At 33.6% G+C, this 12,292-nt stretch overlaps 1 protein-coding gene across 1 annotated transcript; it reads left to right on the plus strand.

Moving 5' to 3' along the window:
* Window positions 1–10,026: 10,026 nt before the first annotated feature.
* LOC132300302 (uncharacterized protein At1g05835) lies at window positions 10,027–11,186 on the plus strand. Its single transcript, XM_059797328.1, has 2 exons — window positions 10,027–10,416; window positions 10,758–11,186. The coding sequence occupies exons 1-2, from the start codon at window positions 10,344–10,346 to the stop codon at window positions 11,063–11,065; spliced, it is 381 nt and encodes a 126-aa protein (XP_059653311.1). The 5' UTR covers window positions 10,027–10,343; the 3' UTR covers window positions 11,066–11,186.
* The last annotated feature ends 1,106 nt before the right edge of the window (window positions 11,187–12,292 follow it).

Genomic DNA, 12,292 nt, shown 5'->3' on the forward strand with positions numbered 1-12,292 from the left:
TCTACAACTTTCTAGGGGAAGGCAGAGATGAAAGAGGAAATTGGAAAATAGTACCCGGGTTAGAGAGGGTTAGGGCTTATCCCTATGCTTGAAGAAATAACTTCTGCGATTGAAGAAAAAATTAGAAAATTGATGAGAGTTCAGAGAAGGAAGAAAGCAGAATAATAAAGATCAATGAAAGTTTAGAAAAGGAAGAAAGGAGAACAAGGCCAGTACCTGGGCGATTTTCCTCTGAAGGTGAAACTTGCAAAAGACAAAGCTTCAAACAATCAGCCTTTGTGATTGAGGCAAAGTTATGTCAGTGCTTAGAAAGGGTTAGGCTTTCATTGATGGATTCAATAGAGTGAGGGCTAGGTCTCATTTGAGAATGGGAGAGAGAAGGGTCTGCACAAATAGAAATATGAAAGAGCATTAGGGCTCTAATTAGGTCAAAGTACCTATTTCAAGAGTTATAACGTGACCGGAGGCTGAGATGACGGTAAAAAACCCCAATTGTTTGCAACCGTCCAGTTATTGCCGCTACACCAGAAATTAGGAAGAGAAAGGTTAGGGTTTCAGCAAAGAGGGAAAGAGGAACCGTTGAGCCTGAGTATTTGATTTCCCTTTAGCAGATCGAAGATTGTTCATGCCATGGCAGATTGTATCTGTATCGCAGGAAACAAGTGAGGGAGAAAGAGTCGTGAGAGAGGGTTACACCGAATGGAATATGAAAGGCCTTAGGGCTTGAAATTAGGCAAGTGTAGAAAAGGGCATTTTAGGCAACACATAAAATAGGAAGAAGGGTATTTTAGGCAACAGAAATATCAAACAGTATTTTTTCATGTGCCACCTCAGCTTTTGGGTCAAACCCATTTTAAAGAAACTATGGGACTTTGACTCAATCTCTTAGTAAATATGATACCCTAAGTCCATTTATGTGTAATAATCCCTATAATTTATAACGATTTCGATTATATATCCTAAAGAGTATGATAGTGTGCAGGGGTATTTTTCAGAGGATTATACATTCTTAAGAGGATTATAGAAACTAACCTTCTGAAGTTCACAATAACAGGAATGACATCAATTTAAAAAATCTTAATAACAACTTCCACTTTATCTTCACTAGATGAGAACTTATCCTATCATTATTTACAAAAAATTGAAGTCAGTGAAGGTTTCCTGTCTCGAAACAACAGAAATTTGAGATATATCATTTTTCATATATTGGTCAAGTCAAATGCTCAAAGAATATTCTTTCAAAAGAACAAAGAGGCTCAAGAAAGATGCTGATTGCGAGTGTTAATCATCGAACACAGACAATTATGTTATGTGAAAACCATTGTAGCAGAAAGTACATAACCAATCCAATTATTTTAGTGCATAATAGGATATAGCTTATTTTAACAAATCAACCATTTAGTGGGTACATTCAATTTAAAGCCACTGTCTAGAAAGCACTAAGTTTAAAAAGTAAGGAACACATATTGGTTAGTATTTAAAGAGTATGATACGAGCACGATAAGAGTAATTCCTTGCTTCTTAAGTGACTACTCCTCAAATTTTAACTCTTGTTTTTCAATTACAATGTAAAACATTTTATAAGTGCCAGTGATCCAACCCGTAAAATCACGCTCTCTACATTTTTCCTATTAAATTGAGTGAAAAAAAAAGGAGTTGCAGCCGGCTCCTTTTGTGTAGTCCCCTTATATCTAATAGTTTCTATCTTTCTTTTTAGAAAACCCAATAGCCTACAATAGCAAGATATTGACAAGATATTTAAATATTCTATACTCAAAAAACAGATAACACATTAACAAGATATATAAAGACTACCAAAAAAGAATATGGAGCTAGAGTCCCAAAAACTTTTAGGCCAATGATTAAATTGCAACGACCGTTCAAGACTCTATTTTATAAAGCCAAACTGAATATATATATAATATTACAAGCAATAGATAATAATCAAGTTTCTATTTTGTTTTCACTTATTAGATGCATGAAATGGATCAAAAAGTTAAGACAAACACTAACTTATGAAATTAGTGTTACATTTCTGCATTTCCAAATAAACCTTTTAAATTAATAGTAAAACTATCCAAAGATCTCCAGTTGACAAGAGCCATGAATTCTCTTTATGGATAGGACTGATATAAGATTCTCAGACTGTGTTTTTACATTCACAAATTACGATATTTTTCTCAATCCAATAGCCAGTGAAGAGAGCTTATGACTCTTTTCAAGAGAGGGTGACTTCTCCTTTAAATTGATGTCTATTTCCAGCTGAAAGTAACTTTCTTTGATAAATTATCCACCACCAACAAAAGTTACTGATCATAATGTGTGAACAAAAAATGAATTCTGAAGTTTGAATGTCCATAGTGTAACATTAATGCCAGACACCCAATATGTTAATTATTATAAATATCATACTTTATCATCATATAAATAAGCCTAAATACTACAAGAAATTTCTTGAGACACCATGTATGTTCTCACCAGGACTAAAATGTTCTCATTTCATGACATCAACTGCTTTGTACTCATATTTGAGATCTATGTTGAAAGAGGCGATAACTAATGGTCAATAATTAACAAAAAAAAAAAAAAAATTTAACTAAAATCAAATAAAAAATCAGGGTTTTAGAAAGTGAAACCGGCAGAAGAAATTGACTGATCAAAATTTAGAGAGCGAAAGTAGTAGAGTGAGAGAGACCTTTGAAGTTGAGAGCGATACGAACACGGCAAGAGCAAGAGCTCCCCCAGGAAGAATATAGCTTCAGCTTCATTGGCTCCTCACCATTACTCGCCTATTCACAAACAACCAATAGCTTGTTAGACAGTTAAATCAATCAGTTGAGTCTGTAGTGATTGATGTGATGGTGCTCTGTGCAATTGATTGATGATGAAGTAAGAAAATTTTAGTGACAATTTCTTTTAAAAAAAAATAAAAATTAAAATAAATTGGAAACAGAGCAACTGATTCACAACGAATTTGAGAGACACCAACCATAGTGCACGATAAGAGTAATTCCTTCCTTCTTAAGTGACAACTCCTCAAATTTGAACTCTTGTTTTTCAAGTGCTATGTAAAACATTTTATAAGTGCCAGCGATCCATGATGTAAAATCACGCTCTCTACATTTTTCCTATTAAATTGAGTGAAAAAAAAAGGAGTTGCAGCTGGCTCCTGTTGTGTAGTTTCTATATTTATTTTTAGAAAACCCAATAGCCTACAATAGGAAGAAAACCCTAATTTTACAAAACCCAATAGCCTACAATAGGAAGAAAACCCTAATTTTAGAAAACCCAATAGCCTACAATAAGAAGAAAACACAAAAACAAGAACCATTACAACAAAAAAGCTTAAGAAACACCAAATCATCATAACTCAATCCAAATTTACAGCCGAAAAAAGAAAACAAGAAAAATTCAACTGAAACAATGAAAATGCACTGACAAATGTATGGTTTGAAGCTCACCGAGAACCCTTGATCCCTCTTCTGAGCCCATTGTAGCTGGACTGAAAATTGAGCTGGGTTTCTCAATTCCTACAGCGATAAAGCTAGAGAGAGAGGGTGGAGGGACCGGCTTAGAAAGAGTCATGGAGAAAGAGAGAGAGAGAGAGCAGCGATGAGAGAGAGCAGCGAATGAGAGAATTTTATTTTTAGGGCCAAAGAAGATCGTATTTACCGAACGAATTAGGGCAATATATTAAATTATGGAGAAAGGGCATTTTAGGCAACACCGAAAAAAGTGAGAAGGACATTTTTGGCAAAACATTTCTTGAACAGTAATAATCCATGTGCCACGTCAGCAATTCATTTTAGGGAAATATGAAACTTTGACTCCGCCTCTGAGTAAATACGGAGCCCTAACCCCATTTATACGTAATTATCCCTTCTATTTAACTTGTGGGGCTAGTAGGGGATGGATACATATATATAGTGGTCCTAAAGTAGGGTTCTATTTAACTTGTCGGGCTAGCAGGGGATGGATACATATATATATAGTGGTCCTAAAGGGTTAGGGTTCTAGCCCCACAAGTTAAATCGACCCTAACCCTTTAGGACACACTACTACTTCGTCGCAGAATCAAACCAATCCTAGGACGGAATTTTTTTTTTTTTTTGGGAGTATTTTACTTTCATACATGCACACGCAGACTCTCTCTCTCTCTCTCTCTCTCCCTCCCTCTCTCTACGAAGGTTGTGCTGGGCCTGAATGCTAAAAACATTCAATTTTTGTTTTTGGAGTAGTTTAACATCAATTTTTGAGCAAACGAGAATTTGAATGCTAAAAAGATTAAAGTGTATATGGTCATTTCACATTTAATTATTATTTTTATCCTTTTTTAATATAATTATAGAAGGGTACTTTAATCCTTTTGGAATTCAGATCTTTATTTACTCAAAAATTAAATGTTAAGTTTTTTTCAAAAACATACCAGCATTTTTCGCTCACAACCCTTGGTAATATATTGATGTGAAAATGAAATATATTTATGGTCCAATGAAAAAAGATTGACTTTATGAATTTAGGAATAGATGTCTAAGTTTTCAAATGAATGTAAATGATAGAGATTTTTTATTAGGTTTTTAAGGTGTTTTTGTTAAATTTATTGAAAAAAAATACATATTATATATATATATAGAGAGAGAGAGAGAGTTTTTTTGATTCTTCTTTTGATCTTGACAAGAAACATACATCTCATTTGCATACTGGTTTTGCCCCTTGGCATGAAACTCACACCCCTTTATATATAATATCATTAAGAACTCCTCATTATTCATTTTAAAAAGTAAATAAAAAAATATCATTAAGTCAGAAGACAATTAATGATAATACACTGTTTGATTGACCATTACGCATTTGCTTCACCATTAAAGATTTGAAAAGAGCCAAAAGGTACCAACAAAATTTTGGATATGACTAAAATTAGCAGGTCCAATTCAACTCTAATTTTCTTTGCAACAAGGCAAACACGGGATAAGAGAATGGGTTTTTATTAGAGATATGAAGGGGAAAATCAGAACGTGTAAAGTGTGTTGGATTTATTATTCGTTGTCAACTTTCAGTCCACTCTAAGTAGGGCAAGAGTGAGTTGTCAGTATTCAATATTGAAACCATGTGTGCGGCCACTGTGGTCATATGAAAAGAAAGTGACCCTATATGCTCTTTTATTATTTGGTCAAAAGTTGCCACTTTGTAAGGATATGAATTTTTTCCTATTTTTTTATTTAGTATCATAAATGTTATGTTTTGCATCAACAATTCAACACCAAGAGTACTAAAATAATGTCAGAGACATATTTATTAGTTTCTACAATGTGTTTGAAATATTGCTTTCTAGAAACAGTTTCTAGTTTGTTGAAACCACATCACCATATAATTTAGGTCAAACCACAATAAACACCTCTTTTTTTAGTAAATTTCTTTATCTAATTTTTTACAAATAAATCCCTCCAACTATATAAGGAGTTAAAAAATAAATATTTAAACTAAAATGCCCTTATTACTGTTTTATTTGAATCTTATAATTTATCAAAACTTCAAAAATTCATATCTCATAAATCATATGCGGAAAAGTTCATGAAACAAAGATTGCAGAAATATAATATTTGTGCAACATGTCACCATAACTAGAGACAATTAGGCCATCTAAGAATATGCTCCAACAATCTTATTTTATTTTTAGAAAATAAAAAACTCAGAATATTTGCAAAAACAAATTCAAAATTATTGATTTACATATAGAGCATAACATATAAAAAACAAAAATTAGCCCCAACAGGAACCGATTATTCAATTTGATTTTTATTTTTTTTAAATGGTGAGTTTATAAAAAAAAATGTAAATACTTAACGCACAATATGATATCTCATGAAATTAGTCTCTATTGGGGCTAAATTTTTTATATGTATGCTCTATATGCAACTAAATAATTCTGAAAATTTTCTCGCAAATATCTCGAGTATTTTATTTTTAAAAAATAAAATAATATTGCTAGGGCAAATTCTTAGATTTCCTATTTCTCTCTAGTTATGGCAGCTTCGTAAACTGGCTAGCTAGGCTCCGGTTATGATATTATTTGTAATGATCCACTAAATCACATGGTACGATACAATTTATATTCTTGTGCTTTAGGACCTCATACCATTTACATATAGTAGTAGGGTGGAGCCCGGATTTAAGTTTAGGAGGGGCACAATGTTAAGAAAAAAAAAATTATCTAAAGGAGTAGAAGGGGAAAAAATAAGAAAAAGGAAAAGAAAAAGTAAGAAAATGATAGCTTAAAAAGGGAAAAAAAAAATTATAATTTAATTTAACAAGAAAAAATTAACCTTTTTTTAAGGAATTTAAAGACTAAATGAAGAAAAACTAAAAAATTAATTTAGAAAATAATAATTTCGCCGCCAGGGGGCCAAGCCAGGGACAAGTCCCTCAGCGTACACTGGCTCCGCCTTTTATAGTACTTCCTCAATTCCAAAATAAATGTCTCATTTGGGAAACTATGACTCACAATTCTCTAAATGAGACATTCTTTTTGTAAGTTATGGTTCCTTAAGAAAGACATTCTTTTTGAAACAGAGGAAATAGAACTAGTACATAGCATTTCACATTCATCTTGCTCAAGGAAATGTGAGCTACCTGCTCACATCACACCCGTTGACATATGTTGCCATCTGCTCGATACCACAAGTGATAGTACAAAATTAGTACTTGTATAACTCAATACAGATTAAAAAAAAAAAGAATCCCAATTTAGGTTAACCTTAACCTAATTAAATTAAATGCAAGTAACAAAAATATAACTCAAACGTAACCACAATTAAGAAAAAAAATTAAAAGTTGGGTTGAACTTGAAATTAGACTAATATTATGTTTGGCGGTACCGAATCAATGCTTTGAATTTATAATTAAAAAAAATTAATATAAAATTTAAATTAAATTGAACTAAACTTCTCTCCAATTTTATATCTAAGGCATCAAATCACTCTCCCAATCATAGCATTAGAGTTTTAAACTTTAATTAAGTTGAAAAGATGGTGACCATCCATTTGGGCTTATTGTATTTGTGCATCATCAATGCAAGTTCGAGGTATCGAATTTAAATGTATCTTTTGAAATGTTTTAAAAGAAATTCTTGCATAATTAATTTTTGAATGATGTCTTTTCTTGATGTCAAGTGGGGAATAGACTCCTTAGCTTTAACTTTTCGAATGTGTACCCTATAATGTAGACTGCGAGTGGGTGGTCCAATATGAAATAGTAGTCATGGCATCTTAAGTTCTTAACCATGGGAAGATCTTGTTAAAAGTGTATCTTGTGTTTAAAAGAGATCGTTTTAAGAGTACTGCCTTAAGTTCGACTAGTTAAGCAAAATATATCAAATGAGAGGCCAGAATTCGAATCTTAGTGGTGTTATGCGTATTTGAGTTTGCTAAATCATCCAAAAAAAAACAAAGCAAAAAAACAATATATATATATATATATATATATATATAGATATATATATGAAAAGTAAATAATTATAAATGGGCCTTGGTGTGTCAAAGCTGACTTGAGTAAGGCAATTAAGCCCAGCAGAAACAAGTGTTGTTTGAACCAAAACATACAAAAGAGGCAAGTGGCCCAGTCAACTGAGGCCCATGGTAGTCAACTCAATTGGATCACGATTGATATATTATCGAGAAAAATTTGGTTTAGGCCCGTTTGAAATGTGTTATTATATTGTTTTATATATATATATATATTTGTCTTCAAACGTGGGCTCATATCGTGTTTGCAACGATTGATATTGGTTTGAAATAGTTTATAACATATGAGATATTTTGGCTCAAATCTATATCATCAATTTGGTGATATTGTGTATTTTGGTAGGAGAAACTAAAGTAAATTTCTGAATTTTCCAAAATATTTTAAAAAATAATTTTTTAAAAATTTGGGTAAAAAAAAAAAAAAAGAAAGTCAGGGAGAGAGACAGAGAGTCTTTATTGTGATTAACCACTTACAACTCAACTTATATATTTTGATAAGGCTGAGCTGACACAGTGAGTTGAGCCTAATAGTAAATATTTTGTACAAATGTAGGTTGGAAATTACTAATAAGTGGGCTAGAAACTCTCACAGACAAATCAATATTTGGAAGAGAAGTGAAGACTAGGAAGAACACTTGAAAACGTTTTATTCTACTTGAAAATAAGTGATTCATGAGCACTTGAAAATATTTTATTCTACTTGAATTCTCAATGTTTAATTTTTAATTTGACTATTGTTTCTTCTTTAGAATGAAAAGAAAAAAATAATTTCATTTTCAACTTAACATGTGTCAATTACAAGATCTTCCAAGCTATTTTGCAAAAAAAAACAATTGAAGAAGTTCCAATCACCTTGAGTTCCACTCTCATAGTACCGGCAAAACTAAGGCTACCAGTTTTTGAAAAGTACAAAATAGGCACGATACAATACGAATATCAAATTCTAAAAGAGAAGCGGACACATACACAATAAGTGGTAGCACAACCGAAAGGCCACTGTCATGTTACTTTACATGGGCCAACTTATGTGGACGTGGTGTATTAGGATCCTCAATATTGGAAAAGAAGAACATTTCGTCCACCAACCCAGAAGCAATTGTGTCTGCCTTGTCATAAACTCATTAGCAAAGGCTTTTACATTGGTCATGTTTAGTTGAAGGCTACAAATTTGGGCTTCAATCTTGGCCAAGCTGAACATCTGACCCATTTAACAGCCCCACCATTTCAACCATGTACTTGACTATATGGGTCGTGGCTAATGAATATGCAGATACATTAAATTCTAAAAAGTAGGACAACGTCACAATGTTGACACAAGTAATATAATATAAATTTAACCCAAATTGTAAGTATTACAAGGGGTCATTTGTATGGTATAGGATATGAAAAAAGTGATTAGGTATAAATGGATAAGTATGCAATACTACCCAATAGTTTAACTTTTTAGGTAAATAGACAAGCACCTACTTATTACAGTTGGTATCAGAGTCAGACTCAATCCTTGATCCGGTGCCACGCTAAGCGCCGAGTCCAAAAGGCATCCGAGTGAGTCACCCCGAATAGGTAGGGTGGCCCGACAGCAACGGGAGCGTTGCGAGTTTGGGTATGAAAAAATGTTATAAGGGGTTATTTGTCCCACATAGGATCCGGATAGAAAAGTAATTGGGTATAAATGCAGCACAACCCAATAGCTTGAACTTTTGAATAAATAGACAAGCGCCCATTTGTTACAGTGAGCCACTTGACTCTTGTGCCTCATGAAACATCAGGTCTAAAATTCGACTACTCTAGAATGCAAACAATGTCGCCTGGGGGTAACAAAATATATAAGACAACTATAAAATTTTATAATTTCTACATTAGAAGTTATATAAATTAGAAGATGAAGCTATTCAAATATAAAAAAGAATATATTACTCTTCTATCTTGTTATTATAATTATATTTTTGTTTATTACATGATGTGACGTGTTTAATGTCTATTTTATTTTATTTTTTATTTTTTATTTTTTTTTCTAAATACTTTGATGAATGTTCTCAATGCTGTTTTAAATTGTCATATGTTTATTTTCTTTAAAGCCAAGTGTAAGATGCGAATGGTCAAATGCCAAGAATGACTTAACCAAATGTGTGTCGAGCAAATTTCCAAAATGAGTTGGCCAAGTATCCAAATAATAAAAATTGTTTCAAATTATGAACATGCGTGACTAGGAGTTTGGTTGATCATTTAGTAGAAAGATGACCCATCAAATCAAAAATGTTCAAAAGCCCTAGTTGCACCCTTTTCTTCCACAAACCAATCAAACTAAAAGTGAGAGCACATTTTTTTTTTTTTTTTTTTTTTTTGGATAAGTGAAAAAGTGAGAGCACATGTTACCAGTCTGATAAATTTCCCGGCATTTGTGTTGGTTTCACGGATGCGCAAGCAGAGCATGTGACTTTGAGAGAGAGTCACATGCAACAAAAGAAAGTGTAGGTGATGGTGGAGACGTACATGCTTCCTACCAAACAATCTCCCTCACATGGCCAAAGATCAATAAGGCTGCCAACAATTTTTCTGCACCTGATTAATCTTATTTTATCCTCATCACACACACACACACACACACACACTCTCTCTCTCTCTCTCTCTCTCTCTCTCTCTCTCTCTCTCTCTCACACACACACACACACACAGATAATGCCACTTCCCACAGCCACAAATGTACCAAGTCACAATGCCATACTGCCCCCAAACATCCCCCTATCTCGTGGTCCATATATATAACATGCATAACCAGTGAGTGAAGGCATTTAAAGTCTTCTATCAAAACTTCTAGGGGAAATGAAAATGCAAAGCCAACGCACCTTTAAGCTTGTCCTCTGGACTTCTTTCACACTTGCCTCTCTCCACTTTGGTTAGTATATAATTCTCTCTTCACCTACTTGTGTCTATCTGAACTGCTTATGCCTGTTTTCATCTAAATTAGTACAAAGCATCTTCATCGGTGTTCTATAATACTTTCTAAGTAAGAAGTCTTCCCCCACACAAAACACACACAGAGAGAACAAGAATGAAGGATAATGATATATAGGTAGCGTGGAATCTGATAGTAAGAATTTTTATGAGGGCATTTTAGTATTTTCAACACTTGGTCAATTTTCATATTTTGTTTGCTCTTCTATCATAGTAAAATTTCAACATGTAACTCTAGTTTTGTGTAAACCACCTAAATCTGGTTGCATATCTTATGTGCAGGTTGTGGGGCAAAGTGCAGCACAAATAGTCCGACGGTGAAGCAGACGCAGGTGGGGTTTGGGAATCCTCCAAAGTTCATGGTGGAGGTGGAGAACAACTGTCCAATGTGCCCACTTATCGACCTTCACATAAAATGTGGAGCCTTTTCTCAGGCTCTGGTCAGTCCTAGGCAGTTCAAAGTACTGGGTAACGACGACTGTGTCGTAAATGGTGGCTTGCCTTTGGGCCCTCTGCAAAAAATTTCCTTCAATTACTCTCACAAGAAGTATCTTATGTACCCCACTACTTGGTTCTTCCAATGCGAGTGATAACTACAATCAGCTCCTCCAATTACTATATATATATATATATAATGCATGTATAATTTTCTAGTAGTGGAATAAGATGTATTCTAGTATGAACATCTATTATAATTTTGTGTTGAGAACACCTAACATGTATGCATGCGAGACCGTACTTGGAGCACTGACACCCATGACTTCACCAGTTGGGACACCCATACTGCTGTCAGTGTCCTGTTAGTTAAATGATACGTTTTGCACCAATAAAAAAACAAAAATTACTGAAATCAGATGGCCTCAAAGTCCTCAACCGTAAAAATTGGATAGCTTCGATCTATGGTGATTGGGGTCTCCTAAAAAGATCTGCTAAATTCATCGAGTTGTTCCAAATGATCAAAACGGCCATTATGAATGGAATTCACCAACACTTCTTAGGCTAAACCGTGCTGACGTGTAACCAACCTGCAATAAACAATGTACAGTAAAACCATGAATGACACTATTAAGAGTTGTAGCATAGTAGCATTTCCTCCGTCCTCCAAAGTAGATAGAATCTATAAAGGGCAAATGAGTATGTTAGTTTCTTGCCAACTTTAACCGAATAAATAATAATAATAATTACAATGAATGACCCAACTTTGACTGAAGTGAGACCCAAATAAGTCCCACTTCATTTTCTTATAATCTCTATACAAATATCAACAATCAAAGGTAAATATCATAAAAATGTCATTCGCTAAACAAGTAGCTACAATGAATGATCAAATCAATGAAGTTTGACATGTATTATGGTCCTAATAACCCTTCTTGTGTTACATGCATATCCAACTGGACTAACGACTTAGACGAGGGTTCCTTTTGTGAACTTGCACGGCCAATCGATCAAGCTCAGGACTGAATATGAACTCATGTGAAAATGCCTACAATATATAGTCTTTTTTTTCTTTTTTTTTACCTGCTAATGGTGTACTTTTAGTAGGCCTCTTCTTAGAATTGTTATGAAAACTGCAAGTCCTAACCATACGTAAACAGAGTATATTTATCACAGCGCATAAGAAAAGTTTGGAAAGGCTTTAAATATAATCTGATGACCAATTTTCGCACCCTAAAAAGTAACTGAATTGTATGGACATACGTTATGTTAATATAAACATACATTTCAATGAGATATATAACAGGAAAAGAATAACTTGAGGAAGACCATTCAATTAAAGATGATGCAAACTCTGTAAATACTGCATATACACATTCACG

The sequence above is a fragment of the Cornus florida genome, unplaced genomic scaffold (genome assembly GCF_030987335.1).
Source record: "Cornus florida cultivar Cherokee Brave unplaced genomic scaffold, ASM3098733v1 CherokeeBrave_3.0.0_Hap2_Chr01, whole genome shotgun sequence".
Lineage (NCBI taxonomy): Eukaryota > Viridiplantae > Streptophyta > Magnoliopsida > Cornales > Cornaceae > Cornus > Cornus florida.

Bases quoted from the DNA above. Each gene is read 5' to 3' on its own strand.
- LOC132300302 (XM_059797328.1), top strand. From the start codon at position 10,344: ATGAAAATGCAAAGCCAACGCACCTTTAAGCTTGTCCTCTGGACTTCT. The intron at 10,417-10,757 runs GTTAGTATATAA...TCTTATGTGCAG, and splicing joins ACTTGCCTCTCTCCACTTTG to GTTGTGGGGCAAAGTGCAGC.